General features: G+C 44.1%; 1 protein-coding gene across 3 annotated transcripts in view; it reads right to left on the bottom strand.

Moving 5' to 3' along the window:
- plekhg5b (pleckstrin homology domain containing, family G (with RhoGef domain) member 5b) overlaps positions 1-24,677 on the bottom strand; it is a 62,302-nt gene that overhangs the window by 21,591 nt on the left and 16,034 nt on the right. The window contains exons 1-7 of one of the 3 annotated variants that reach the window (XM_068597085.1): positions 14,250-14,305; positions 4,054-4,195; positions 3,623-3,722; positions 3,329-3,389; positions 2,988-3,079; positions 2,759-2,895; positions 72-238 (exon numbers count right to left, since the gene is read on the bottom strand). In XM_068597085.1, the coding sequence (XP_068453186.1) occupies positions 72-238; positions 2,759-2,895; positions 2,988-3,079; positions 3,329-3,389; positions 3,623-3,722; positions 4,054-4,096 (600 nt within the window). In that variant the 5' untranslated portion in view covers positions 4,097-4,195; positions 14,250-14,305. Of the gene's footprint in view, positions 1-71; positions 239-2,758; positions 2,896-2,987; positions 3,080-3,328; positions 3,390-3,622; positions 3,723-4,053; positions 4,196-4,984; positions 5,492-14,249; positions 14,306-24,677 lie in introns of those variants that run through there. The other 2 variants (XM_068597084.1, XM_068597083.1) reach the window with 2 other exon arrangements.

A 24,677-nucleotide genomic window follows, 5' to 3' on the forward strand; every position in this document is an offset into this window, starting at 1 on the left:
GCTCGAGCGTCACATAAAACATACATATTATTATTATATATCGTCCTGTTCGGCCGGACGCAACTACTCACCAACAGATCCACGTTGTCTTTGCGCCCCAGAGACGCGTGCTCCACCCGCTCGCTGGCCGGCGTGAGGATGTAGGGGCTCTGGCCTCCGGACGGCTTCATGTTGGGCAGACTGAGCGAACGCAAGTCCTTCACACTCTGCTCCACCTTCAGCTCATCACCGAGGCGCGCTGGATGGAAAGACATTTGGAAAAAAAAAAAAACACACACAAGGAAGTTGAGCAGTCGAGGAAAGAGAAACATGTGAAGCCCTCAGACAATTATTTATTCATGATATGTATGATTTATCACTGCGCTCCAGATGTCAAAGCAGTGGGCTGATGTTTTTTTTTAAAGTTAAACCCTGATAATAAGAGGATAATAAAAATACAATTGATATATTTATATGTAAAAAAACTTGTTGAACTGTTGACTTTTCCCCCCCCTGGAAATAGATAAAAATTATTCTTCTTTCTGAGCTTTGTTTCTGGCTACCTGACAAAATGAATCTCTTTCAGCTGTTTTTGGTCTCGACCAACTCCTGAGGAAAATATCTTCAGCTGCTTCACGCTCCGCTGTGTTCCTTAGATCATTTCCAACATTGTCTGTATGCTCTAAGTTGCTGTAAATAGTTTATTTCTTAAGAATCTTTTCTTAAAAAGCAATAATTTGAGTGAGCAAAAACATTTAGTCGCTGAAAAACAAAAAGGACTAATGATAATGAGCCGATTAGCTGCAATCATTAGCATCCTGCAGCTGAAGGGAAGTCTAGTGATAATGACCTGTGGCATCATCACAACAAACAGCTTTCAAATACGAGTGCGCATGCGATCAAAATAACAGATTATAGCCGCGTTACTATTGGATGAAGCCGAAAAAATAGAGACGTGATTCCAACAACCCAGATTCTCAGCGGCTAAACAGCTGCGGACCTGCGATTCAGACGTCGTGTAACTCCAGATTGTGGGCTCGAGCTGCTCGTCGGGAGGCTGACAGTTTCAAAAGAATAGCAATTAGTCACGGCATAGGAGCTCTTTTATGGACGGCTTGAATGGGCTTTTGATCCTGAAAGTGCAGCGTTCGCAGGACACGGGCTCCTAGTCCCAGTTTCCACAGAAGAAGAAGAAGAAAAAAGCCATCATGAGTCATCGTGATGCCAAGATGTAGATGTTAGATTCATGGGACTCCTCGTTACACTTCTGGATACAGATCGAGTAGAACAGCGACATTGTTTCCCTTCTGATAACTTCTCAGATATAGTCCACTCCTTTTCCCTCCCCGCCAGAAACAAGGGCGTGCAGAGGAAACCGGCGGCCGCCATCTGTCCTGCTCAGTCATTGTTAATAAAAGTACACCAGAAATACACCAAAGTACATGATTGAAAGGAGTGCCTGCCTTCTGTGAACAAAGTGAAAGTGTTGCTGCTGTTGTCATTCATTTGTATAGTTAGTTTGCCCACAGTTCTTCTACAAATGAACGATGTGAGAATTACAAATAAGTTGGAAAAAAGGCAACAGGACTCGTCTCCTAGTAGCAGCATCGTTAGTCACACTTACACACTTAAACATGTAAACACGAGCACTAAAGACATGAATGAGCGCAGACACAGTTCATCTGATTTGCATGAAGTGGAGCTAAATAAGATCTGATGCACAAATACATATTACACATGTCTGGACAGAGAAATATATATTTTTTTATGTCCGACTTCTCCGTGCTTTGACCTGGCTCGTCTCTCTCCCTCAATGTGTCCAATAAAACGGTTGCCACTAAAGTTTTAAACCGGCTTTTCTCAGAAGTTAAATGTCTGACGCCGTCATCGAGTCTGCAGCGATAAATCAATCCGGCTGTCGCGTAAGAATTTGCTTTCATATTTTGTGCCTCTCGACGAGAACAACCTTCAAATACACAATGCACGAGCGCAAACGCGCTATTTCCATCAATGCTGGATCTTGTGAAACTATCTGAACCTCTTTGCACAGGAGCCACTGTGTTAGCATTTCTGCCCGTTTTGTTTCTGACATTTTAATATCAGACTTACAGTTTGATATTGTGCATTTCCATTTGCATCGTAATATTTTAAGCGGACCCTTGAGGCCATGAAGAGCAACCAAAAATAGGTATTTGGCAATTTCTCTCTGTTATATAACTTTACTTATTCACAGAAGTGCACTTAACATGCTAGTATTGTAAGTGGGAACTTAAGCAATGCATTGTATTTAATTTTAAAAGTATTTAATTCATTTAAATTAAATAGTTAGTGCAGCTCTGTTGAGCAGCAGATATATAAATATTGTGTGTAATATGTGGGCACGGCAATAAACTGCTGTAATGTCATATGTTCAGTAGATTTTCTGGTCTAAATACGCATATCTTTTAAAATGTAGCTGGTTAAAAACTACACATTTCTTATTGTTTGCTCCATGACGTTATTTATTAGCATCTGGTTCAACAATCAAAATAAAAAGTGGCCACCCTTGCATATAACTTAATATAATAATATATCTAATTTAATGGCACCTTTCATGGCATTCAAGGTCAACTTACATCCCGCGAGCAACAAAACACACAATAAGCAACGGAGCGACGCTCGGCAATGCTGCAGCTGAAGTGAGTCGACTGCTTCAAAAGACTTCAAGACTGAACAGAGGCTGACGTCCATCTTTGGGACCTTTTGGTGTGTGTGTGTGTGTGTGTGTGTGTGTGTTTACCTTTGACTTTGAGGTAGTGTCCTCCAAAGCGGTAAGCCTCAAAGTTGAGGGACAGCGGTGTGTTGGACTGATCCAGGAACAAGTCCACCCGGGACAGCTCGATGCCGTTCCTCTCAAACACCGGCCCGAGAACCTCTCTGGTGTTGCGTGGAGAGAGAAGAGGCCGTTACTGGTGATTCATATCAAAACCCCTCGCGATACATCCAACGATGCCTCTTCCTCTTCCTACCTCAGAGTTTTCTTTTTCATTGCAGGTACAATCTCCGTGTTGATGTCCACATTGAGATCAAACTTCAGGCTGAAGCACTCCTTGCTGGGGTCCTGCAGAGGGAACAGTGGACACAGCTGAACATGTGCTCTCAGGAGAGCCACAGGGGGGCTCCTGCTCTCCACACGGGCCGGCTCGGGCACAGAAGAGGTTTGGGAGACGCCAATGTGTTATCAGCATTTCACAGGAAAAAAAGGCGGTTGCTCCACCATTTAGAAATGTTTTTAAAAAAAGCAAACAAATACCTCTGAGTAGAGGTTTCATGTTATGTTTCGCCCTGCAGGAAAGGTGTGATTACTTACGTCTGTGTGTCGTCTCCGTGTCTTCTTCTTCACCAACTTCATCCCCCCTGTTTTACGCTCCCTGCAAAAACAGCAACACACACACACACACAGTGTGAAACCCAACATATGAGAAAATGCTTAAAAGAGTGACCGTCACAACTTAAAAAAGGAGACGTCTAACTGGCATTTCATGGTTGTAATTCATCCTCCGGGGAGAAAAAAAAGAGATGAACGAGTTCTACTGGCGTGCGGGAACACGTGAACACGTGAACACGTGAACCCGAGCGCGGCGATCATGGGAAGGTTACCGACCCGCGGTCGCTGCTGCCCTCGTCCTCTTCCTCCAGGTCGGAGGGGGGGCTGGTGCGCGGGGGGCAGGAGCGCGTGGACACGTTTCGAGCCAGGATGGAGGCTGAAGAAGGCGAGAAAACAAAACAGAAAACAGCTGTCATTCGCTCTGTGTAATCACAAGTACAGCCGCCTTTAAAGGGTCAGTTCAACTAAATTGAATAGTTGCAGGTTTTTGTCTCCTGATCGATTTTTTCTTTGAATTATTACGGTTTTGATGTGTTTTTTGTTCGTGGATAAAAAGGTGCAGTTGGTAGTGGGAAAGGAAAATAAATACATTGCATGTTTTTGCAATATTTAGCCATGAAAAAACTGTCATTTTAATGAGGCGATGGGTATAATAACATCCCTGAAAGAGCGGGATTAACAAACAAAAGCAGCTCATGGAAGTCTACCTTGAGGTTGTAAGTCAAATCGGGGGTGCCGGTCAAAGTGCATGTTGTCTGTGTTCTCCGAGTGGCTGCGTGAGTCACATGACTCACACAGGTGAAGGGGGCCTTTGTTATTCAGGTCCTGGCAGTCTGGGTGGTGGCAAACCTACAAAAAAAAGAGCAGAAATGGAGGGGAGAAGAAGACAAGAGAAGGTCAGATCACATACTGCACACGAGGCGCCCCGAATAAAATAAACACTGAAATATTTTTTAAAAGATGGTCAAAGTGAAAATGGCCAAACAGTCACACACACACACACATTAAGAATAAGCATCTCCCTGCCTGATTGTTTTTAACACCGTTAAATGAGTACAGAGGCTGAGCATTCCTGTAGGATGATATCTAATTGACTTAAAGTTAGTCGTTCACCTTGTGTGCCCACCTGGGGCCGGCTCACCCTTTCATAAATCAAGATATCTCCAAGAGGAGAGACATTAAAACTGACCACTGGTCTGTTTACTGGGAGACTTCCAGACCGCAGAGCTCCAAAAGCTCCAGAGCCGAGACGACGACGGGCAGCAGAAGGCCGGAGGATTAAGGATCTCTCTCTCCGTCTCGGCCCAGACGGACCCCCCCCCGACACCCACCCACTCTGCCCTGTGCCACCCATCGCCATCACCCACACTCGGCTGCACGGGAAGCGAGGATGTACGGAGGAGATACACAACGCAGCTCATGTACTTCCCGTCATTATTTGCATGAAGTCCAGAGGAGCAGTGTGTCAACAACTACAAATATGCAGGAGGCAGACGGCACGCGCTGACTAAAACACGGCTATAAAAAGCCTGCTGGAGGAACTATACCGTTGCATATTCGCCCTGGATGTACATGGCAGCATGCAAGTACAATCAAGTTACACAGATTTGAATACAAGTGACTCCATCTCAACTCTACCGTCATATTCTGCACATCGGCGCAGGAGGAGTCTCCCCCGCTCCTGCGACTCGGCTCCATATCCATGCCAGAAGGCCCCCAGGACCCAAATAAACATCCAAGTAGCCTCCTAGTTAGCCCGCTGAGTCGCACTGCAGCGCCAAGCCCCCGGAGCTGCTTTATTAATCCGCTCCTCTCGACGTCTAGCCAGGTATAATCTCAGATTTTAAGAAGCGGGACGCGGGAGGACAGAAGGGAGGGGAGGGATGAGGTTGTGGGGAGGGTTGAGGAGTCACAGGAAAGATAGAAACCCAAAAAGCAGGAAGGAAGCAACAACAACAAAAAGAAAGAGGTCCTTCCAGAAGGTTTTCACAAGTACAAAGCCCCCCGAATCTTGCATCCTAATTGGCGCATGTGCTCCGTCAAAACCATCTGACGGCGCCGCAGAGATTGAACAGCTTCGCTGTGAGCTCCGCGAGCTGTGGGTCTTCTCCTCTTTCTCCCCCGTTCCTCTCCTCTCTCCCTTCCTTATCTTCCTCCTCCTCCGCCACCAGCAGCACAGACTCCTCCCTTCCTGTCATGCACCCAGGGTCGCTTACCCAGGCAGAGCCCCCCAACCACAGAGAGGTTTAAAATAGAAAAGAGGCGAGAGAGTCGGAGAGGCTCAGACTGTGGCGAACGTGACGATCTCTGCTCCAGTTCCTGCGTTCGAAGAGATCGTTCCTGTTCGTGACACCTCGGGCATTGGCTCTCATTGCTGATGCTCATTTTCTAAACGGTTACAATCATGTTGTACTTGCTGAAGTTATCGCTGAGATCCGAAACACACGGTGGCTCCACGACGACACAGTGCGAGAGGCGATGGGCTCATTTAGGAAGTTGTAATCAACCAGCATCGCCCTCTCGTTAACGAAAAGTAAGTCAACTGTACCGGCTCCATCGCTGCCGTCGAGTAGGAGGCGGCTCTTTGAGCGCCGCTCTGCAGGATTGTGGATTTCCTCTCATCATTGTTTGTCATACGCAGTAAAAATCAGGATTCATACACATTTTTATATATATATATATATATATATATATATATATATATATATATATATATATATATATATATATATATATGTATGTATGTATTCATTTCATTTGCTTGCATGTATATATATATATTTATACTTATTTATATATCTGTTACCCCTGTTCCTGTTATCATTTATTTTATCTGTGTGTTTAGCTTAGCTTATTTCATTTATGTCTGTAAGTGTAGGATGCTGCTAGTATGACAAAAAAAATTCTCCTTGGAGATTAATAAAGTACTTTTCATTCATTTCATTCATTCATTCATTTTGACCAATGGATGAACCAAATTTCCATGATCAAACCTTTTGTGAAATCTCGGTGTATACAGGAAAAAAGTGAGAAAATGTCGTATTTAAACTAACAATGTGAAATCCAAAGCATACAGCATAAATTAAATGACCCAATGAATGAGACAATAGTTTAAAAGAATAAACATTTGTATAGATGGCTGTATGTATGCCTGCTTTTATTTTAAGCATCTTTCTTTAATATATAAACACTATAGATGACTAACAAAGTAAAAGGATAAGATTTAGTTCACTTTTGATGACTTCAGAGCGGTTAAAACGAGTTTACACAACTATCTATATCGGCCAATAAGGATGATCAACATTTTTGTTTTAAACATTTCAAAACATATTTTACTTTGTGCTGATCTGTGATGAGATGTAAACTATAAGTTGTCTTACTCGCTGCACCCCGGGTGGATCTGTTGAGGTGATGTAGTTATGATCAGGGTATCAAATCAGCGTTACTCATATTCACTCTCATCTGTCGACAGACCGTACAAATATGTCACGGCAATCCGTCCAATATTTGTTGAGAAATATTCAGTCTGGAACAAGGAGAACATGTACTATTTGTAAACGTCAGGTCTTGTTCAGTCTTGTGCTGACTGTGCACTGACTAAGGTAAAAAAAAAACAACAGAAAAAGAGCATCGAGGCATCGGCGCAAAAAAATGTAGTTTCTCAATCGTCCTCGCTGAGGAGTGAAGCGTCGTCTCACGTCTCTGACTCACTGACCTCGACCTGCACGACCACGATGACAAACGGACAGCTTCACGGTCGGGGGCGCAAACAAGTCACAGAAATCCGTTACAACATCGCCTGCTTGCGCCTCTCTGAACTCAACGCCGACACACGCACACATTTTCGTCAAAGGCGTCAAATGTTGCGTCGCGCCTGGAGGTGGGCGGGGCTCTCCGTGGAGGCGTGAAGGCCCGACGGCCAGGCCGGAGAACTACGAGCAAATCAGACGCCGTATTTGGACAATAGCCACCAGATGGGTCGGCCTTCCTCGCTGTCGAGTCGGGCTGCTCGCATTCCTGCCGCAACTAAAAAAGCTGCTGAAAATATCCGCCGCTAGAGCCAAGACAAACGAACGCATCGCAGGTTTAAGAGAAAGGCTTGAGGAGAACAAAACGAGGGGGTGGGGGTGAGGGGGGGAATAAATCTCCAAAAGAAAAAGCTTGTAATATCGCATTCATGACAGATACTTGAAGAGAGGAACCCAAAAATAACCGTTTCAGGTCAGCATGTGTGCAATGAGGATTTTTGCAATACTGAACATTCCTGACAATGAGACGGATGATTGATACTCGGGAACGAGGACGACCCGACTTTCTTTATCCGTCCGTTTCTCTCTGGATCTGGGGTCAGTTTCTCCAACACATCAAAGTGGATGGAGGATGATGATGATGAGGAGGAGGAAGGGGAGGAGGAGGAGGAGCAGGCGGAGGAGGAAGAGGAGGAGGAGTGTGTGAGTAAAGCTGACGGGAAGAGAATGTGAGCGTGCAGGACAGCTGACAAGAGGCCATGCATGTCTCCATGTATCGTGTGTGTGTGTGTGTGTGTGTGTGTGTGTGTGTGTGTCCCACCCCTCCACATGACTGCTCTCAGATATGGCTGGATTAGAGGGGTGAGGTTCAGGAGGGGGGGGGGGGGGCACGAGTGACTGTAGATGAAACACTGCATACACACACTCACACACACACACACACACACATCCCCCTCCTCAACAGCTGAGAACACACACACACACCAGCCACTCGGCAGTCCGTTTTTTTTTGGCTTAGCGCATCCAGCGCCACGTGGCACCTGCTTATGCCCCCTTGTTTCCACACATCCTGCAAATACGCCAACACACACACACACACACACACAGACAGACACTCAGACATGGACGTACAAAGGCAGGCATGCCCGCTGCACGGCCGCGTCATCCATGAACTGCACGCCGCTCGCTCAGCTGTACCGAAGCTGTTCTTCTGGAGGAGGATGCCTGCAGTCTTCTGAGGTGAATCAGGATTATTACACTTAATCCTTCCAACCCTGGCACGCAACGTGAAGGCGACACACTCGCTGCAACACGGACTTAACTTCACACAGCTGAAGCTAAAGACGTCGTATTATAATTTCTGATCCAAATGTTTTAAAAATGTGATTTTTAATCACGGACGGGAACATGTGGGTTTAGACTTTCGAGTACTGTAACAGTAACTTTTTATATCTATATATGAATATATATGTTTAGACGTCTTGCCAAAACCTTCACTAGAAGCTTGGAAAAAAAAAATCTGTGGGTAATCAGCCTCTGTGTATGGAATTAAATGACGCATTGGAATTATATGACCGGAGAGAAACTCTAACCCGGATTGCAGATCTGACTCAAACGTGAAAAAACGAGGCGCTTTTTTACAACAGCGCTGCTTTGAAGAGCAGAGACTCCGCTCGGTAATGAGCCCTCACATCTCAGGGAAAACAGCCCCGATCGAACAACCTCCCCGTCCGTGTGCAACCTCACAGCTCGGCCGTCCCTCCTCCAGAACAGCGTGTGCTGCCAGAGAGCGCACCTAGCACTTATGCAACGCCGTGCATCACCGTGTGCATGCGTGTTTTGAAGAGTGAAAAGGAGGATATGTGAGCCGGAGGCGATAGTTTATCTCACAGCCAAGTGTTGTGGTGTAATACTCAACGCAAAAGGTAACTTAAGGCAAAGACTCACTTCAGATAAGTAGCGCTGTCGTTTGGCGAAAACGCTAAAAACATGATTTATTAGCAACAACCTGAAAACAAGATGATAAAACTCAAAATATGAAATACTGATTGAATGTATCAGGACACTTTAAACCTAACAGCCGCTTGCTGTGGAACTTTACACCTTTTCCTTCCAGAGCGGAGATGATTTGATTCTCCTGATATAGACATGTCTGCTAGATGATTTCTCCAGGGAAGAGGAACCCCTCTGTTTGTTTTATTAAAACTACAAAAAACAAACATTTCACTCAAGGTCTGGAGGTTTCTTTTGGGACCCATCTTCCATCCTCCGATGGTTCCCTGAGAAACGCTCACGAAAAGGAGAGATTTATGCTTCATTGGAAGATTCAACGTGTCGTTCACACGGCCAAGATTCAACTTATAAATCAACATTTTTCGACACGGCTGCAGATGAATTAGTTTCATACTAATTGTAGACTTTCGTGATCCAGATATTTACCAAAAAGACGGATACAATTTCTAAAACTCAACATACTTTCATGGAAAAAAGGAATTTGTTGGCGTTCAAAACCCCTCCATAAACAAAAACATCACTGGGGTTTTCTCTACTGATTGACGCACGCACACACACGTATTTATACAACCACAACAACAACAAATGTCCTTTTTTTCCATAATGTTGTCCGACATGTACGACATATACAAATATGAGACCCGTCAGTGATGAAAATAAGCACTTTTAGTGAACGTTAAAGCTAATGCCCCACAATACTGGACGAATTTAAATCCCTGTGTCGCCACTCGTCCCTCAGACAATCTGGATATTGATCGGACTGACATGAGTGAGAGGATGGGTGAGGGCTGGGTTTGTCATCATGATGCCAACACCCGTAGAGCAAACTCTATTCTCTCTATTCTATCATCTTCCTACACACACACACACACACACACACACAATAGAAAACATGAAATCAAAGCGAACCTGAATCCACACAGAGCACAACAGCTGGACTACTGCTTCATGTGGGGGGACAATGGAGAACCCGGTTTGTTTGGGTTGAGCTCAAACCGTCTCGTCTGGGCCGAACGCCTGTCTCCTTGCACTTCTGTCACTGTGTTGAGACTGAGGGTGACATCCAGGTACACTGTGTTTTAATTACACGGGCCAACTTTTAAATGTGTACCGTCATCACTCCACTCCCACAGAAAAAGTCGGCTTTAAAAAAATTAAAAAAAAGGTCCTGTCCCGACACGAAAGTCGTCGCTGATTTGGCAACTGGTTGAAATTCTCCTTAAAGTTGCGTCAGCGTCGACGCCGCTCCTCATCCGTCATGAGGAACCGGCTCGAGGTCGCTTCAAGTCAACTTTTTTTTTTCCTGCTTGCAAAATCAACCGCTGTGTCTTTGCATTTTACTCTCTTGCAGAAAAACACACTAAAAAAAAACGCAGCATCTCAACAAACACACCTATGCCCGCAAATAATTGGCGAGCAGCAGACGAGGCCGAGTCGTGCACGGTCTTGTTCAAATAGTCTGACTGCAGTCGAACATCCAGACAAGACTTTGGTCAGACCAACTCATACCTACAACATCACACTTCTCAAACATAAACCCCCAAAAAACGTCTGACACGAGGACACGTCATCGGTGGTTCATAGTCTGCGACTGAGAGGAAGATAACCGCTGTCTCGTTTTCTCACACTGATGCACTAATGCCGACCTTTGACCCCTGCAGACGTCATTACAGTACAGAGTGCTGCGACTAAACAAACACTGGCCAACCAAACCACGTCTCATGCAAATAAATACACATTTCTCAAGCTCATTGTGCTGTTATTCCACCTTTACTTGTCATTATTTTACTTAAATATGGAGCAAAACTTAAAAAAAACAATCCTATTGAAACGTTTTATGTTTTAAGTAATGCAAAATATTTGTATTTAATGCACACCAATTTAAACAGATCCCTTATATCCATAATATATTAGGATTTTGAGGATGACACTTTGGTGTTTCCAGAATATTTATATATATAATAAGTGTATAATAAACATTATAAGACTGTAACTGATTTTTTATTTACTTTTCTTAAGGTATCTATAAATAATCACAAGCTCCACACATCTTCAAATCGCTTATGTTAAATGTTTGGAGGTTTTCTTTGCCAAAAATAATTTAAATTGCTGCAGAATAATATTATTAATGTTGATCTTGTTCAAGAGGAAGTGGTTTGAGGCGATTAGTTTTAGAAAATAAGATGACTGATCGTTTAATAACCTTTGAGAAAAGGAAACGACAAACAGCATCCCCAGATTATAATCAGTCTTGAATTATCCCAACGACAAACATCTTTCTCAACACACCTATCAGCCGCTCAACCGTCCTGCACACACACACGCACACACACACACACACACACACACACACAACAACGCCGGCACAGCTTGTATTAGTTCTTAACTCAACTCAGTGGTTCTCAAACTGTTTCTGTCTCCACTTTGGAGGAAGCAAAATGTTCCCACCGCCCCGACAACATGGAACAAAATGGTCCAACTTGTTGAGACTCCTCCATCCGTGCTTTTTTTTTTACTTCATAGATTAAAGAAAATGTAAATCCCTTTCAAGTAAACCAGATTGCTCCATCTGACAACAACTAACATCATGTGCAATCACTTCGTTAAAACAATGCAATGTACATATGTGCAAAAAAACCCCTCACATTTGGCAAAAAAGATGAGCAAGGAAGCCGGTTGGATCCCTGTTTTCTCCCCATAGTTTCATGTTGAAGTGCCCTTGAGCAAGGCACTGAAGCCCCAGAGCTTCACAGCAGCACAAAGCTCCTTCATCACTAAGGATGATGACATGCAGAGAATAATCCACCCACTCTGGGATTAATAAGGGATTCTTAATTTATTTTATTTTTTAAGAATCTGCATCTCCCCTCGCGTCCCACCTGTAATACCTCCACGCCCCACTAGAGGGTCGCGCCCCACAGTTTGAGAACCGCTGACTTAACCGAACAATATCCATTATCCAATATCGACTGCATTAAGCGTGGTTGGGAAATAAACAAAACTATTAAATGCTTCAGAGTGAGCGTGCGACGGAGAGCGAGCCAGCTCCAACGTTAGCATTTTGCTACCTTTTTCCTTCGGCGCCAGTTCTCGTGGCGCTCTTGGTAGCGGAGCGCGCGGCCCCATAGGCCCCCCTCCCCCACCCGTGTGCGTCCAGAGAGGCCCCCGCTTTCCTAAACATTACACAGAGTCGCCATTAGCCGAGGGCCCAGTAGGTGGGATTGAAAACAGCGCCCAGTAAAAGGCTACGACGGGAGGGATCAAAGACGGGGAAGGGAGTCTGGGCATAGGCCCCGGCCCCAGAGTCTGATTTATTTTTCAATAAATAAAACGATGCATCTGTTGAGGAGCGGCAGGAGGAGAGAGCCGCGAGCCCGCTCGCTTTCTTCTGCCGCCATCTGTCCTCTGGCCGGGCCGGGAGGCGGAGGAGGAGGAGGAGGAGGAGGAGAGCCAGGGTCTTTTTTTAATTTTTTTTTTTTTAACAGCGGCTGTTATGTAACAAGACTGCCTGCTTCTCTCTGAGCCTGTTCCCCATTAACACAACTCACTCCGGTACTGCGGAGTCGTGACGCCTTCGCACACAATACAGATTTGCGTTTCATCCTTCGAACGCGTGTGTGCGTCCTTGTGTGACCCAAACACCTTTTCAAATCCGTTCATCCATAAGCGGAGGGGCGAGCAGGGGGTGTTTTTACACGAGGTGATGTCATTTAAAGGCATTGGCTTAATAAGGATGAGCAGGTGTATACAATGCTGGACATTCAACAACATGCCACTCACACTTTAAAAGGATTTTCTTTCTAAACGTTGCTCATCGTACCTGGAAGTGAGGCAACGTTGACAGCCCAAAAGCACGAGCGAACATTCGTGTAGTTTTACGATGATAGCGACAGGTTCACAGGTCAAACCGAAACTTTGATTTCCCACAAAAGGTAAGCCAAAAGCAGGACCTTATCTCTGGATCTCCGGCTCAGTTCATCAATGCTACCAAAGCTAGGCGGCTAAAAAACGGTCTGTAGCTGACTTTTTAAATGAGAAACCGGAAAAGGAGTCTGTATACACATGAAGGCTATACATGCATGCTATATATGCCTTAAGATACAAAAAAATTAAGAAATCAGCATCTCGTTACAGTTGCTGAACCATGATTGGACCGTCACTATTCGGGGAAGGGGTTCATCAAATGGATAAAACTGAATATAAGTGATACCGTAATGCTGTAAAAGCACTGAATCATGTCGTGATGGGATATTTAAACTGTGAAGGGGATGAACTACTAACAGTTTTGCCTTTTCCCGGATCTGTCAGATGACACTATGACCAACAGCAGATCCAAGTTGTGATGAAACTGTGATAAAAATGATATTAACCGCACAACCTAATATCAGCAGGCTATTTGTGTGACTCATTTTACTTCAATAGGAGTAGACAGTAGAGCGGCGACAGACAGTTGGAACTGTACACAACATTTCAGAATAATATCTGTGTCAGTGACACACAAAGAAGGATGTGGCAGGGTTTTTTTCCCAGATTACACAATATTGTACAATTTAGAAGAAAAGGGGGCGATTATTAACACGCTGGTATCAACAAACAGCACACTCAGGAACAAACATGTCCGCAGGAGATACAGTAACCTGTGGAGGAGACTGTGCATTCCAGTGGATCGGAGGTTTCAACATGCAGACAGTGTTTTCCCACGAACAATATCACCTCCTCGTCTCCAACAACTCATTTTCCTATTCGACGAACTGGATATGGTTGTTTTTTTTTTTGTTTTCGTTCCACTGAAATCAAGCAGAAGTTGAAACTGCAACAGACACTGGCAAAAGGAAATGATTCTTTATCTGTAAATTTAGAAAAAGCAAAGCAAAAGTGAACTTTTCTTTGATTGTTTTGAAGCTTTAAAAGACATCCGACCCCCACAAAAAAAAAACCCGGCAGCAGAGTCAAATATTTACATGACAACCAAATGACACATGCCACTGTCACGATGCCGTCACTGAGGGAGAGAAAAAAACTAAAAACAACTCCAGTTGCCTCTTAAGGAGAGAAACAACACTAAATCCTCTTAACGCTGAAGCACCAAACTATTAAGTTCAGGGTGATCAATGCGATTACATGAGAAAAGCACCACTCACCAGCAGCTGGTCTCTTTCTGCGCTAACAAAGTCAAGTACACTGACTGCTGTCTCGAGCAATCTTGGCTGGACTGTGACGCAACCAGCCTTCCTATCCATAGCTTCAGGGCAGACGAGAGAGAGAGAGAGAGAGAGATAGACGTGAGGGCGGTGAACAAGACCAAAAAAGGAGGAAGAGGGAGGGGGGGGGCGGGTTATTCCCGAGGTAATTTAGAATTGATTTTTTAAACCACTTCAAAAAAATGTTTGATATAAAGTATATGGAAAGGGGAGACGTCTGGCGGGTGCCAGGGGGGTAACGGCTGCTCGGCTAATATGAGAAGCAGATGTAAAAATATGCAGACAAAGGAGGAAAAACGGATTACAAGCGCCGGTCTGCACGGATGCAGATCGTGCGCTGCCCTTCACGGCCTTCGCACGGGCTGAAAAAAAAAAAGGTCGAGACGAAAGAACAATATTCATCTGTTTTGACAAAAGGAGTTAATCGTTTGTCGTTCTTCGATGCTCGATGTCGGCCAGCTTTTGGAGAATTTGTTGCTTTTTTCTTAGTCTTACAAGCATCCCAAATATCTTTGGGGTTGTTGAACAAAACATTTGATGAAGTCATCTTGAGATCATGACAGTTCAACATTTCACACACATATATATATGTATTTTTAAAAATCGGCGATGATAACAATAGGGAGTTGCAGTCCTATTTTATCTTGGCTATGCTTGGCTTTCACAGAATGAATCAGAGCTAATGCTAATGTTTCTTCTGGAACACCCTCAGCCCTTCATAGATTATTTAATAATAGCGTTGTTGTTACACAAGACTCCCGAAAGAGACGCTTGTTCTCCACACTGCGTTTACCTACCATAGAAAACTTCCCAGGGAAGACGAAACCCTTTTGACTTTCAGCAGAAGAACCAATCAATATCTCCCAACGGACAGCAGGTGGTGAAAGTTGTAGTCCCAACCTGGATTGAGCTCGTCCCGTAGTCCCTCAGATGAGTGTGTGTGAGAGTGTATGAGTTTCAAAAATAATCCCGATCTCCTGGGTTTAAAACAAGTGACAGACGGTGCGATGGAAGCAGCGTGACAGAGCGGAGCGTTTCCCTTCGTTTACTACAGGAGTCAACTGGGAGGACACACACATAAACACACACACACACACAGAAAATCATCAACCACGCCTATCTGCTCGATCACACCCCCTCAAGCGCACACACATCCTGGCTGACTCATGTAAAACTGAGCCCTTTTTTTCGTCAGTATTACCAAAGTTTTCCATCTGCGTTCCAGCTGATCGAGATGTAAACTCAAACTCGTGAGCAACGGTCGACTTCACGTCTCGTTCGTGCCCGTTATAAACCCCCCGGGCCTGATTTAGTGCTTCACTTTGACCCGGAGGTGACCCCCAGAGGTCAAACCTGGGAGTTGAGTTTCTTCCAAAAGTCACCAGGAGTGGGAGGTAAATGTGTTCAAGCACAACCAGCACACACACACACACAATACATAAACACACACGGACGAAACCACACTCAAGTTTTTACCTTCTGTCGGGTCCAGATCAGTTTTGAAACAAAGACACATCAGGGTACATCGGTTAGTTTTCATATTTCAGAAGAAAATCTAATTTATTCCAATATTCTAGTATGAAAGAAATGCTTTTGGTGCGTTTGGGCGGTGACACAATAAGTTGATGAATTCATCAGTCTAGTCAATTTTGTTTATTTGAAAACGTCTTAATCCTTTTGAGGAATTTCCGAAAGAGGAAAAACCACGAGTGTTATATTTCAGAGTTAATTTGCGTGTTATATCGCTCCTCGGTTCATGAGGACAGTTGTGTAACGTCTTCTCTGGGAGGTTTGTCACTTCTGAGGAAAATAACCTTCGTGTGCCAGTGATGTCATTCAGGGTTATCTCACTCGGAGATAACCCCTTGGCTGATGTTTGGAGACATGACACGCGTCACACAGGGCCCGTGTTGAAGCTGCAATGATTACTCGATTCATTGATTCGTTGATAAAGAGATTATAAAATCAGTTAATCCATGAATTGTGTCATTTTCAAGAAATGTCTCCCACACGTGTGACTGTTTCCTTTGGTTTGGGAGTCTTTGTTGGATTAAAAAAAACTATTTCAGGACATTACTTGTTGATTAAAGACGTGTTTGCTAAGCTAGAAAAGGTCTAATGAAGAGACGCTAGTACGTATTGATTACAGGAAAAGCAGGACACAGCGTTCATACATCTTTTTTTTTTTTTAAATGGAAAGTCATCATATCTCTTCTAAATCCAACTTCATGGCGATATAATACTCAATTGCTGAAATATTCCCTACTTACGCAAACTATTCTCTAGTTACAGATTGTAAAATGTAAGGGTTTTCCGTTTTTTCTGTAATCGCCGCATGAATCAAAACTGAAAATAATCCGATAAGATACAGTCCTTGTGTGGTGTGTGTGTGGGAGTGTTGTGTAGGAGTGTGGTGTAAGAGCAAGAATGATTTATAGTCCAATGTTCTGGTACAGCCTCCGAACACTAAGCCCACTACTCTCTGTTCTTTTGTCATTCAGGTTAATCCAAGATGAAGCGTGTTTTAATCCCCCCGCAATTAGCTCGCTCACAAAAACAATTCAAGCCCCCCGAGGCTGGGGGGATAATGCCCGAACCCCTCCTCTCCTTGTCCTGTGTCTTCAAAACAAGGCGACCTGTTGAATCCATGTCTACCCCGCCGCCCCCCCGCTGTCCGCCTTAATTAGGGGAGGCTATATTTAAAAGAGTGGACGGCAAAGCGATGCAATTATCTTCAAGGATTACACCCCACTGGCAGTGCCATTGTTGGGGTTAGAGGGGGGGGGATGACCTCCCCTTGATGCCTGACCTTGGCATTACCCCCAATAACCATGAGCTCGGGATTATTTCATGTCTTCAAGAGAAGAAAAAGGGAAATGTGAGTGTGCAGATAACAAGGATGAGCAAGTTAGCACAGAAAAACGAGACGGGATTAAAGCCAAATATTTCACCCCGTGATGACGCTGCTGGAAGTTCCACGGTTTCGTGGCTGGCTTCAGTTAACGGGCGACTTAAGAGCGCACGCTTCCACCGCCGTCATAACACGTTCTTTTTAAAAAAAAATTAAAAAAAATGACAAAGCTTATTATTGCCTCTCAAAACTTTAAGCAGCGCAGACTGCCGTTCACACAGCGTTTCATTAAGCGGCGCTTGTTTACGCTTGCGAAAGCGCTAGCAAGCGAACCGACAATTAGTGGGGTTTGCCGTGGGAGGACTCTTCGCATGCGGGGGATTTAAGGGTGAGGGAGTGGGGGGGGGGGTTGTTTTCGCAATCCAGCTCCTCACCGGGGGCCTTGCCTTAAGTCTTTGAATCCCTCGCTATATTGGTCGGCCGATACAAGGCCGTTTCCATCCGAGCGTCGGTCAGGTACCCGCTTCCTGTTATTCCCCCAGTTTGCCGCGATGCCGCTTCCTGACTTTGTTCCGATTTTCACTGGAATCAGACGTTTTTACATCGTCACGTCACCATTAAGATTAGGTGATGAAGATCTCCCGTGAATTGAGTCACCGTCTTGGAATCATCGGCTTCTCTTTTTATAGACCTCGACATCCTCGTTCAGATGGAAAACTACAGCTTGTGTGATTGTTTCACAGCTGATGTAGTTTGTGTGCGTCTATGAGGAAAGGGAGCTGCTAGCTTGTTGTAGCCTGCCGGGGTTGCAGGGAATCAACATAACAGTGCTCATGCATATATAAACATGGGATTATCAATGACTGAACACAAGGAGGATGTTTCTGTCTCAGCACAGGACAAAAGGTGATGTGCTACATAAAACACCTGAAGGCTGACGTGCATCGCACAACGAGGCCGGCTAGCGCTCGACACAAAGACTGAGGATCTGTTCAGACTTTCGCACGAAGTAAAAGTGTTTCCAAGATGTCTCCTGGACGGGTGACGACAAGTCAACCTTAACTGACACAAGTCGTAGTCACAAAGCCGAGTGTCAAGATATGAGTTTCTGTTTCCTGTTTTATTTTGTAGTCTTGTGTCCTCTGTGTTTCTGCACTTTCTGCCTTGGTGATTGTGTGTCTGCCTGGTTCCTGATGGTTTCCTTCACCTGTGCTGCCCTCATTGTGTCCACCTGTGTCTCCTTACCTTGTATTTAACCCCTGTTTGTCTCCTGCCTCCTTACCATCATACCGCGTGTCCTCTGTTCCTTCCTCTGTGTCAGATTAGTGTGTTTTTTTTAACGCCTGAGTTTTTGATTAAATGTACTTTTTGAACTGTTGCTCCGGCGTTTTGGTCCTCCTTTAAATCATTGCCTGACAGAGATGTCGGACTACTGAAATACATATAAGCTCCTTGGCGGTGGCAATTTAATGGTTCTCAAACTGGTCCATCAAGTGAAAAAACTTGGACCCCAACAGGAAGACGATTAATGGTGAAGAAAGAACAATGCGTTAGTGTGCAAGAGACTAAAAAACAAGAAGAAGTTGCCTGGGATCACTCTGGGATAAGCTCTGCCGTTCCATCTTGTTGGATATATTGAATATGTCTGTCTATCTGTCTATCTATCTATCTATCTATCTATCTATCTATCTATCTATCTATCTATCTATCTATGCTACTGTGTGTGTGTGTGTGTGTGTGTGTGTGTGTGTGTGTGTGTGTGTGTGTGTGTGTGTAGTGAGTAGAACTTTAGTGGGGAATGAAATGCTGGCGAAAAAGCTCAGGCTTCCCTAAATAAACAAATTAACACCTCAGTCTCTCAGCCGTCAGCGTCATGTTGAAAAGTGATGAGGTCACTTTTCCTTCGCTCCCCTGATGTCTAAATGAATCCAGAGCCATCAGAGCACCGTTTCCGTGAGCATTACTTCATGAACTAAACTTCCCAAAAACTTAACAGTTGTAGCTGAGGTCACGTCCTGTTTTTCCAGAAAACCAATAAAAGCGATGTAGTCTGCAGTCATTCGAGTTTCTCAAGTACACTACAAGCTGTTAGCGATACAGTCAAGCAAAAACTGGTGAACATAAAGTATTTTTACACTCTGAAATAAAACAATTTGTGACAACCCATATTTGAAGACGACGCAAACGCAGAGAGAAAAAGACTAAGAAAGAAAACACAATATATTCCCCAAACTAACCTCAAGAAGGATGCAAAGGAGAGGCTGGTACGCTAATAGCATGCATGCTACGGTAAATACATGCAGAGTGATTGACTGCTCTTTGCAGGAGAAGTCAATCCCTGCGGGCTGAAGCACGACTACAATCAGACGGGTTGGGAAGGTGTTGGGTGTAATTGCAAGACACACTGGATTTAATCCATCTCTACCGGGAAATGCGTTGCACTTCAGCCTCTTGACATACAGAAAGTGGGCATCCGGCCCAGCGGGAGTGTTTACTTCGCAGCCTTCGCAGGTCCTTGTCAGTGTCAGTTAGGTGAGATTGTCGGGCCGAGCGGGTCAGTGGAAAAGGAAAGCCGGGTTAAGTGAGTGAAGCCGTTGTGTCTCCGTTTTAAAAAGACGGCAACAACTGGTGCAAGAAGAAAATCCCAGCTCGATAATTATAGAAAAGACGGAGAACGGCTAATGAATGATTCAACAACTTGTATTACGGTGATTCTGTACGTACTATATGACACGGGGTGCGTCTGTTTGTCTGACTAATACGATACGAAACTTCCCTGAAAACTTACTCATAACATGTGACTGAATGGGAGACAATAGATGGAAAAAAGAGAGAATGAAAGCCATCCAAAGAAACACAATGCGGGAGGGAGGGAAAGAACCGGGTGACGGCATCAGACGCTCACGTCAGAGACGTTTCCATCAAAAGAAAATAATAGATGACATAATTAATCTCAAACGGTGGGAAAGAGATGATTTAAAGATGGCATTTATGTCGTAATTTCAGTCATTTTATTGTCTTAAAAGATACATTTTTCGTCTGTTCCAACTCTCTATCTGCATTTCCATAGTACTTTGTTGTATGTTGGGTTTTTTTAATCTACTTTGCTATTTTTAAGCGTAAAAACGTGCAACTGTTTCTACTTTTTTTTTATTGAAAATGTGCATAACACCAGTGGGTGGAAATTCACTTTCAGAGAGCGAGAGCGATATAATAAAAGTTAAAGCCAGCTGACTGAAACTTCTTTTCATCCTTTCCGTCTCCGTCAAACCCAGAGACTCTTCACATTATCCCTCCAGTGCCTCCAGCTGTTTTGGGCAGGGAGGGGACCATTGCCAAGGCGACCCACACCTTTCAGCTCGTCTTGTCTGGTCCTGTTTTGTCAAAGCTGAGGGAGAGAGGAGGGAGGGAAATGAAGGAGACAGCAATAGAGGCAGAGAGGAGGGAGGGGGCAAGCGATCAGGGATAATAAGCCTGTCTCTGGGAGTCTAGATCCAGGGAGCAAGCTCAGACTAGCATTGAGCGCTAACCAACAGGAATCTGAAAGGGATCCAACCAACGCAGCCAAGAACTATGTCTGGATTGGACGTCATCTTCCAGTTGGACACCTGCAGGCCGATTTTTAAATCCCAGTGACTTGTGGAAACCCACAGCAAAGTATCCAAAGAGAGCACCAGTAAGCCTACTTGGAAGCACATGTGTCAAGGCACGAAAAAAAAGTAACCTGTTGATAGTCGTCGTGTTAAGCGGCGGCGGCGGCGGCGCTGAGCTACGAGCACAGAGAGGGTGACACCTGGTGTGATTTCAGTAAATTATGGTGCAGGTGAACTCATTCCTGTTTCAGTCCGGTCATGCTGCGACGAGAAGAGACGCGGCCCCGCCACGATCCATGGCGGTGTGGAGACCAAAAGGCACGCTCGTCTGAGAATTAAACGGTTTTAAATGCGTCGCAGGACCCGGGATAAGATTCTCTCGCTGTCTGTCTGTGTTTGAGTCTGCACTTTGTCCTGCCGCTAAGCCAACGGCCTATCAAAAGAGAGTATTCGTAGCACTTTGAAGAAGAAGAAAAAGTGAAGTATAAAAGTTTAATGGTTTTTTTCTTTCATTTTCAGAGTCAAAATTCTGTCTCAACCTGTTAAGTGGGTGGAGAGAGCGAGTGAGTGGGCAAAAGTTATATTTATGTTCCCATTCTCTCTGGAAATGTGCCTCTCACTTGTGCAGCAAATGCAGAGAATGTGAGCTCTGGAGGGGGAAAAGCAACACATCTGAGTTCTGCACTGAAGGTCAGGGTTAGTCTGAACATCGCCCCCTGCTGTCTGAAGACAGAGACGGGCAATGCATGTTCAACTCTTGAGCAACGGCAATGAGGTTGAGGGCAAATGACAAAATAACCTTGCAAAAGACAATTAAACTGCACGCACTCAAACTCTCGTGACTCATCATCCTACTTCGTCAAACCACAAAATAAAAATAGTGATAATGATGCATCTTGGGATATCTACCCCCTCTCTACCGCGACAAAAAAAAGATAATTATGGGGAGTAGCTATGTTTTATCTGTTAAAGAGACAGATACAAGGAGATTGGACACACTACTCCAAATGAATAATCATGTTGCTGTTTAAATGTATAAATTCGCAAAATATTAGGGAACAAACGTTTTACAGCTTGTTTTGTTGCTCCCGTAATTGTCCTCAAAAATAATTTAGGCTACATTCACACACACTACTACGTTTCCATTTTGAAACGCATATCTTCTGCTATGTTTAAACTGAGGGTCCACACGACGCCGGAGTTTTTAGAGCATCTAAAACGAAGGAAACGCTCCTGAAGACGGGTAAGTTTGAAATCCTTTGTGTTACTTCGTAGTTTTGGACAGGCGGAAATGGAGAAGTTTGAGAACAATGACGTAGAAGCACTTCACTAGCGGTAACGTTGTGCCACACCCCTATCACATGACCTTTTTTAATAACGGATTACAAGCGTTACTGGCCTTGTTACTTACGCTAGCAGCTGTTGTGCAGTTAAATTCTGTATTTTATAATGCTACTACTCGCAAGCCGCCCTTTTTTATGAAGCTTTGAGGAGGGTGATGGACACAAACAACTTTCCTCTTCCTATTAATGTTAATTGTATTCCGCACAACTATTGTGACGTTCACAAAGAAACTGAAAAACGAACAAAAGCACAAATACTCTCCAGTACGACGAAGACTTCAGCCACCGGGCAGAGCTACGAGTGTGATAACAGACGACGACTAAACCGAGAGGAAAACAGCGAGGCGTGCGTTGACCCAATGTAATGACTCATAATCCAGTGAACTTTAATTTGTACGTGTTCATTTTAATGTAAATGTGATGGGCGTGTGAGAGAGAGAGAGCAAGAACTGCTCATTATTGCTTAAATTGCTATTTTAGGCTCTGTCGTCAACCCATCCCCCTCCATCTCTCAGTCTGCCCATCCATCCCAGTGCACTCTGGGCTACGAGTCTTTCCCTAATCTCCTTATATTATATCAACACTGACCCCGACCAAAGAGACAGGTGGCGTCAGACATGCTTTGTCCCGCACTACCTTCCCCCTGTGCCACAAGAAGGTCAAATAAACACAGATGCAAAGGCACGCATTGAAATCAGGCCGCACATAAACGTTACCTTCTGTCCCATTCACAACTCTGCAAACAAAAAGAAATGGAGGGACTTTGTTATGCGAGAGCTGGCAGAAAGGCTCTCAAGAAAAGTGGGGTTGGAGACTCAATAATGTGAGGAGCAGGGAAAGGATAGGATCTCTCTTCTACCCCCACTTTATTATTCTTAGTTGCCTTGGAGAAAAACTATATATATATACACCCATCTCTCTCTCTCTCCACATGCTGGCTGAATGCATTTTTCTCTACGTCATTTTCCTAAAAGGTGCAAGAAGAGGACAACTTCCGGATTCATTGGGAAAATATGTCTAATGCTCAACTCTAGCGGCAGGGAGAGAGAAAGAGAGAGAGAGAGAGAGAGAGAGAGAGAGAGCGAGAGAGAGGGGGGGAGGGGTCAACAAACTAAAACAGCCAAAAAGGCCGACAGACCAGACACTGTGTCGGTTTTTCTCCTGGCCAGACTCCCATTTTCAGAAACCAGTGGCTTCAAAGGAATAATTCATTTCACAGTCTAGTGGCCAGACACAGAGCCCCGACGCCGCCGCCGCCCCTTTTGACACCTAAAATAAGAAGAAGAAGCAGCAGCTTTGCCGCTCTGCTACGCTTCCAACAAGAGAGCGCTGCAGTGACTTCTGGGTACATCCAGCGTGATTTTAAATGAATTATGGGGACAATGTAAGGATACGCACATCTTCATTTGATTTATCATGTAATTGTCCACGCCTCATAACAGCGAAACAACATCCTTGTTGCAGAAAACAACATTTTGAGGTGAAAAATTGGTTCGTTTTAGGAACAAAAATCGGGGTTAAGGTCGGAATAGATCGTGGTTTGGGTTCAAATAAGTACTTGGTTAAGGTTAGCTGACGTTTGTCATCATGGTTACAATAATAATCACTTGGTTAAGGGACAATTATGGCCGTGAGTAAAAGGAACCAATGTTGCCCGTCGGTGAGAAACAGCAAACAAACAGAGGTCTGACGTTTTGTTAACCCCTTCAACCACCCTGCCCTCCTCTCTGCAGACATGGAGGCTCTAAAGCAACATCTTCCTGTCCAACTATAGTTACAACAATACCACATCAAAATCAACTCTCACAGTAACTTAAAGGAATAGTTTGCCATATTGGTAAATACAATTATTGGCCCTCTGGTAGAGAGTTAGACGAGAAGATAAAATAAATAAAATAAAAAGAAAATAAATCCAAAATATAAAATGTATCCATACTCAGACTATCCCCTGTTAACGTACATGCATATTTAACGGATTCAATGAAAAAAATCTACAGAAAGATCCAATTATAGTCCACGTAGCGCCTTTTTTTGAGCTCCGGCATTTTTTTTCATTTGTTCCCAACGAGGAGGGAGGCTAGAGAAAGGTGTTGAAAATCTCTAAAACAAATAGATAGTAGCCAAAAATAGATAATAGAAATAATAGAAAGCACATGAGCGATGCTGGTCCATACAACGGTGATATGCTGTTGTTGACATACAAAAACATAAAGTGCTCGGAGCGCTTTTTCGTTGAAATGCCGGGATGAAGAGCTATGATTTTCTCCCAAATGTAACACAGTTTTAACATTAGCAAATGCAAATTATCCCAAATGTAGACCCATCCTATATAAAGTAAAGATGGGAACATGAGACATTATTGTTCCCTCTTTTAGGTGACATGAGCTCATTGATATTTTTGGGGATTTGGAAGAGAAATATACATTTTAGCACTGTTTTGACGACAGGAATACAATTTATGTATCATGAAAGTGAATATATTAACTTAATAATTAAGATTAAAGACATGACGACACTGAAGGTAAACCGGCTGACTGTTTAGTAAGATCTCAGTTCTTCTCTTAGTCTACCTGGCAGGTTT

The sequence above is a fragment of the Clinocottus analis genome, unplaced genomic scaffold (assembly GCF_023055335.1).
Source record: "Clinocottus analis isolate CAN_PGR_092001 unplaced genomic scaffold, fCliAna1.0.p SCAF_4, whole genome shotgun sequence".
Lineage (NCBI taxonomy): Eukaryota > Metazoa > Chordata > Actinopteri > Perciformes > Cottidae > Clinocottus > Clinocottus analis.